We start from the raw sequence: 7179 nt of genomic DNA, 5'->3' as shown, positions 1-7179 counted from the left end.
CTGTCCTTCTGTTGGTTTATTTAGGCAGGAACTGTGCGATTTTATTCATAGTAATGAAAGGGATGTCATCATCGCCTGGGAAAAAAAAATGTTTTTAAGATACTCTGGAAGAAAGTAATCCATATCTGATTAATCGTTTGGTACTCATGTCAAAATATCATATACATTGTTGTAAATTCCGTGGAAGAAAGCCATGCTTTATTGCCTTTTATAACAAATTTAGTACATCCGTTCTATTGAATATTCCAACATTCCAAAGGCTCTGAAAACGTGGGGATGGAGATTTGCATCAAGTTAAATGTGTTTCTGTAAACTTTGATGTATGTCAAAGTATACATTTTTTCTATCTCTATTATTATTATTATTATTATTATTATTATTGTTATATATATATATATATATATATATATATATATATATATATATATATATATATATATATATACATATATATATATATATATATATATATATATACATATATATATATATATATATATAAACATATATATACACATAAACAAATATACATATATACACACATAAACATATATACACATATATACATATATATACACATATATACACACACATATACCCCATGCCTGCGTGGGTTTTCTCCGGGTACTCCGGTTTCCTCCCACATTCCAAAAACATGCATGGTAAGTTGACCGGACACTCTAAATTGCCCCTAGGTGTGACTGTGAGTGTGGATGTTTGTTTGTCTCTGTGTGCCCTGCGATTGGCTGGCAACCACTTCAGGGTGTCCCCCACCTACTGCCCGAAGACAGCTGGGATAGGCTCTAGCACGCCTGCGACCCTGTTAACCCATGTAAATGTATGATCGCCTTATACACAACTAATTGATGGATCACTCGTTTTTAAATCAGAAGACCCCTGTGCTGTAGAGCAACACATCACGATAAAGATGGATATGAATTACTTATTTGAATTACATTTTGTCAAATATCCATCCATCCATCCATTATCTATACCGCTTATCCTCACAAGGGTCACGGGGAGTGCTGGAGCCTATCCCATTCGCACTCACAATCACACATATGGGCAATTTAGAGTGTTCAATTAACCTGCTATGCATGTTTTTGGAATGTGGGAGGAAACCGGAGTTACTTGGAGAAAACCACGCAGGCACGGGTTGAACATGCAAACTCTTTGTCAAATATTCTTGGGCAAAAACAATATGTTGTTATAGAGTGTGTTCAGTTCTTTATCACAGAAGTTTTACCAGCTGACCATGTTCAGGTACTGTATGTTACAATTAGGTGACAGCAATGATGTAATCAAATTGACTCTCTAATGGTCTGAACATTGGCACTTATTTTACAGTTAATTAAAAATGATGTCTGCAGCAAACCCCCACACCACCCAAATTCTATTGAGTTCCATTTTTATGCTGATTGAAACTAAACTTGGCATGCAGATTGCAAAATTGCAGTCACTTTTTTTTCTGGCACATCAAATTTTTTATCCGTACCTTACCTTCCCGTGAAGCAAAATTCCACAGATTAGCTTGTAGTAAGACTGTCCTAAGAAGAGCTGATTACGAATGGGCTCATCTAAACCTTGTTAGTGTAGTCACAATTGAGACTGCGGTGAGAGGTGTGTGCACCTCCCATTAGGTCAGTAGGCTAACTATCAATATCTGCAAACAGAAAGCATAGCATAGTACGAATTAAGAGGATCAATGCTCGTTTTCTCTTAACTCTGTAACCATGGGAATACCGCTGTAAATTCTATTTCGTTTATCCTGGTTTATTTTTTTTTTAGCTTTCAAAGATTTTAACAATTCCAAATGAGTCACGGCTGACTTGTTTTCTGAAGCTAAGCCATGATTGGTTGTTACCCTGAGCAACTGTGATGTCATTTTCAGTTGACAGCAATTGACAAAATGGCTGCCCCCTCAAATGGCTAAAAACGGGTGGATTTTACTACTTAAATCATATTCCACAAACACTAAATCAATTAGAATGCCGTGTTTATATTAGTGGAGGTACATAGAACATATTATTGTAAAGAACATGATTTCGGCTCCATCGGTTTTGTGAAACGAAGCTTTTTGGAAAAAATCCTGTAGATGTGCACAAATCTTTCATCAACAATATGAAATATGCCCACTCCAGTCTACCAGAGGTCATAAAAATTAACGAGTAGAGATTCTTAATTTAGCTTTAGTGCAGTTAGTTTGCCAATTGCAGCTGTGCAGTGGGCCATTACTCCTCCACTAGAGATCTGGTGATCAGCATTCAGTATTTAAAGTCGGAATCATGAGTGAAACATTTGTCCCACGTGTGTCCACGTGAAAATGTGAGGTTTGCCTCCTGAATGCAAGTCTGTTGTCACAGAATAACTTACACCAAATGATAACTCGAAAAGCAGTAACATGAGTGGAAAGAGGCACTGACGTTGAATAATTCTTTTTATTTTTCATTGAATTGTTTCTATTTTTCTTCCGTGCCCTCAGACCAAGATGTGAATCAGGAGAAAGAAACAAGACTCCTGATTGAGTGTACAGTTGTGTCATCAGAGAGAAACTAACATACAAAGTAACTGCATTCATCCGTCACACCGTTTGTCCATGGCATTTATATACTGTTTAACAAGGAAATATTCTTCATCAGCAACAATATTTTCGACGTATATTATTAGTAACCAATCTGAATCCACCTTTGAAAACTAATCTGCTCCATGGGTCTGTGCAGAAGGATGTTGGACAAGTGGCCAAAATAGAATGACATTGGGGACTGAAATCAATGTGAGGCCGCTTCAAAACAGTGATAGACAGTTCTATGATGCACGTCCTCCATCATTAGCCATATCGTTTTCTATATATTGTACATGCTGTGTGACCACCAAATTCACAGGTACTCAGATCGCTGGAATAGTTGATCTCATTTGCTGCAAATCCAGTGTAAAAGTTTATAAAAATATTGAGATTTATTTGAACATAACCTGACTATGTTGTAATAAAAACTCCAGATGTCTCTTGCCGTTGCACAGTGGGATGTACTGTATAAATATTGTATAAAATAAGGCAGTCTTTTCAGTAGGATAAACCAGATACAAAAAATTCTGTCAGAAAAAAAATTTTCAAGTCCTAAATGGTTTTCACATATTTCTGCTGTTGTCAAATGTCAAGCGGTTTACAGCATGAAATCAAGAGCGAGGGATTGTTGCAACAATGATTGCATCCACACGACAACTCACGTTGATCAACAATAACAGCTTATTCTCCAATGCAACAACCCAACCTCCTGACAGAGACAGACATTTCTAATATGGTTTACAGTGCAATACAAAAGTCTTCAACTGGTACTGTACGTTTGATAGGAAAATAAAATGCTTAATATGGTAATGCTTCATATGAATAATAGTGAGTTATAGCTGAATTCATTAGCTTTGGCTTTTTTCCCCCTCTATTGATTTTCTTATTTGCCAACAAGTTCAATTAGGATATTGTATATGGAAAATATGGTAAGACTAAATAAGTGAGCATACCAAATATAATCTAATTGTTCAGCTATGATCCTCGCATTGTTAGGGTTTGTGTCCCTTCCCACATGGCAGTTAGTGTATGCCACTTCGATGCGTTTCTGTTGGGCACATGGAAATACAAGAGCAGTTATTGAGGGGGGGTAAAAAAAAAAAAAAAACGTTATTTCATATTTCAGCCTCCCGGAGCAGAAGGAGCAGTCCTGTCTTGCTGAGTGAACAAGAATGGAGGATGAAGGCGGTTGTATGACCTGACTTGTATTGAACACCTTCATTTTTCGCACCACGTTTCCATTCTCTCCTCCAGTGTTGCTGGCTCCTTCAGTAAACAAGCAGTTTCTCCTCAAACAGCAAGGTCAGTTCGACAAGCAGTCAGGGCAGCCCATATGGTACATACGGGACTGAAGCTTATCCACGAGGCCTGTCCGGAACCCTTCTCGAGTCATGACCAGCTACACTGCAAATGCTTGAGAGGCATGAGAAGTTCGAAAGGGTGCTGGCGTGTGTCCACGTCTGTTTTTGTTTTTCCACAGTTGTCCTCGGACAAGCTTGTAAGAGCCGGCAATATCAGTGCTGCAGCTGCCTGTCAGAAAGTCACTGTGGAGGACTTTTCCGGCGTTTTCGGTACGCATGCACGCAACACAAGCAGGAGGAGTGCAGCGTCTACTCCGGAGGCGGTCGCAGGCTGTGCAGCTTTCGCTCATCCAGGCCTTTCCAGTACTTGAAGTTGTTGTCCAAGTGCTGCATAAGATTGGGGAAGTCTGCAAAAGCTGGAGACAGTTCAGAGAAACCGTTCATCATCGTTGATTAGATTTGCAGCTTCTCTTTCTAATTCACGTACAGTCATTTCCATCTGACATTATCTCAGTATACATTGAACCTGCGCATATTTGTCCTTTGGCATTTAATATTCCCCCAGTTGTGATTTTTTTGGGGGGAGGGGAGGAGAGCTTATCTTCTTATTTGCTGGAAAAAACTCACCTATCCGCTCTTTGTGTCATCAAGACAAAGCCATGGATAATAACATGGTGCCTTAAAATACACATCATGTGTTTTATTTAATAAGAAAACTAGCACTCTATATTTAACTCTATGAAAACAAACATTTACACTTAAACAAGATAATTTTTTTTTCTTAAATTAATGAACATTGTATTGCTCCCTCTACTGTGCCTTGGTCATCTGGGGGCAGTATAATAGAGACATACGGCTATACATGGAGACAGTAATCATACTCAAAGGTAAGCTGCAGTAAAATCAGTAGTTCTCTGCAGAATATATGCCTATGAGTATTGTTATATTATCTGTCTACATGTGTTGCTCCACCATTTTTTGTTTAAATTGCCATTTAAAAGGTTTGTAATGCAACGCTATTAGATAGCCCATCAATGTTTTTTTACATTATATGTTAGCATTAATCTAGCGGGGGCATTCTTAATGCAAAGTTTTTTGGTTGTTTTAAATACATGTGTCCTTCTCCTTATTTATGTTTAGTGACGTCACTTATATTGCAAAGCAACACTGTATTAAAAACATTGTTTTGGTGCCAAGGAACACATGTCAACATGTTGAAGTAAGATGAGGAGCTTCATTTAGTCAGGCCATAGAGTTGTCTGATACAAAAAAAGTACTTTTCAGCAATTTTATGTCATCTATAGGCAACTACAACCATTTTAGGTGGGAATTAATGAGTTGTAGCTTTTTGATATTTGCAACAGGGGGGTCACTGTATGCTCATAACTGTCGCTAGTCAGTGTATGTCATGATAGTCTGGACATTTTTCATTTGTGAAGATCATTTCCTATGAACACAAACAATTGGTCAGACTGCAGAGAAATAACTGCAGGCATTTAGACTCACCTGCTACAACATTAGCCATAACAGAACAATCCAATACACAATGACACACTAATCATACAGTATCTTTGCAACCGTAATAACGATCTGAATCACTGTTAATATTACCGCTGTTAATACTTTGTCTACCAGATTTAGCTACATGTGAGGGGTAAAGTACAGTATGATGAGATGCACACTGCAAACTATCCACGCATCCATTTTCTATACTGCTAATCTTCATTAGGTTCACAGGACAGATGGGCTCTATCCCAAATGACTTTGGGCAAGAGGCGGGGAACACACTAGGACTGGTTGCCAGTCAATCACAGGCCACATATAGACAGTATTCACACCCACACCTGCATCAATTGAGCGTCTCCAACAGTTTATGTATTTTGAAACCCATCCATCTATCCATCCATTATCCATTATTATAAATCCCTAAAATCAGTCTTTAAAAGTTGAATTTTCATCACTGACTGAAATGCAGAATCATATAGTTCAGATAAGAAAGTCATAACATTTTGACATACCTTTTAAAATATACTGTACATATATAACATTTATTTCTTATTAGTAATCACAGCCTTACCATCCCAAGCATCGAACATGTCCGTTATGAAGTAATCTATAAAAGAAATCTGCGACTTTGGGATGCTACATGTGTTTCTGTCAAAGACTGGCATGACCACTGGAAGGCCTTGCCTCTTCTCCTCGTCCGTCTGTAACAAAGACAACAGTCATCAACATCATTGTCGTCGTCATCATCATCATCATCATCACCATCATCACCCTGTTCTCAGACAACATTGTAACTCATCACCACTTTCTTGGCGCTACACCTTTCTCAGAAAATAGGGCAATTTCACAGTCCTGTTAAGGCTATTTTTGGTTTTTATATCCAATTATAATGGCTATTAAATGAAACAAGGAATTCCAACAGAAATGGGATCAAGTCACACATATGCAAGTCTCGAGTCATAACTGCCATGTCTCAAGCAAGTCCCAAGTCTACTTGTCTTGGGCAAAGCAATTCAAATCACTAAAAAACTTACAACTAATTTGTTTCAAGTACTGTTTTTAGCTGGAATTTACTTTACGTATTTCCCGTTAACTGTGTATCCCACTTTAAACCCACCACTATTTTGTTCACTCATTTGATAACTACCCATGTTTTCATTTCGTCGGAGCGTCATTTACCCTGAACTTTGGATCGTATCAAGCTAACTTCAGTCAACTACTGACTGAGTTTAAGAAGAGGCTATGGAATTTACTGGACAGAGTGGTTCTTCAAACGACAAACACAGTTGGTCAGTAGTCTTCAGCGGCAATCCCTCTCAAGGCCTTGAAACACCAATCCGACATCGATAAGCATCGGGGCGTCTGATTAATGTAGCGAACACTGTTGTAACATCGGCCCTTGTCAGGAAGCGTCTGGTGGGCGTTGTATAGCTTTTGTGTCACCTGTGCAAAATACTCCTCCGAAATGCGGCCGGCCCATTCTATACACAGCTCCAGGGGCCTGCATGGATTGGAGATGTCCGCACACTTAATCAGCATTCGCTTGACAAGGATGCGATTCTCAGGGGATGTCAAAATGCTTTTCACCGACTCCTCGTCGTTATTTCCCTAAAAACAGACAAATTAATGACAACATGTCAGCTATGCTAGACATACACCCTAATTTGTTTCAACATTCACTGGTGCAAACCAGAGCGGCTTTGTGGTCTGATTTTATTATTGCCCTTCAAGTCTGACTGCTATCGCACAAAACACAATGACCCTTTTATCAAATCGGTTGAAAGGTCACGTCAAATAATTAAAACAACT

At 38.5% G+C, this 7179-nt stretch overlaps 1 protein-coding gene across 2 annotated transcripts in view; it reads right to left on the bottom strand.

Moving 5' to 3' along the window:
* Window positions 1–2419: 2419 nt before the first annotated feature.
* Window positions 2420–7179, bottom strand: part of pde8a (phosphodiesterase 8A) — a 71747-nt gene continuing 66987 nt past the window's right edge. For both annotated transcript variants that reach the window (XM_086025721.1, XM_086025722.1), the window contains exons 20-22: window positions 6814–6978; window positions 5942–6071; window positions 2420–4280 (exon numbers count right to left, since the gene is read on the bottom strand). In XM_086025721.1, the coding sequence (XP_085881847.1) occupies window positions 4174–4280; window positions 5942–6071; window positions 6814–6978 (402 nt within the window). In that variant the 3' untranslated portion in view covers window positions 2420–4173. The remainder of the gene's footprint in view (window positions 4281–5941; window positions 6072–6813; window positions 6979–7179) is intronic.

Source organism: Filicampus tigris, chromosome 3 (genome assembly GCF_054856515.1).
Source record: "Filicampus tigris isolate MCC_2025a chromosome 3, RoL_Ftig_1.0, whole genome shotgun sequence".
Classification (NCBI taxonomy): domain Eukaryota; kingdom Metazoa; phylum Chordata; class Actinopteri; order Syngnathiformes; family Syngnathidae; genus Filicampus; species Filicampus tigris.
The sequence above is the reverse complement of the archived record's forward strand: the minus strand, read 5'-3'. Positions and strand labels throughout refer to the sequence as shown.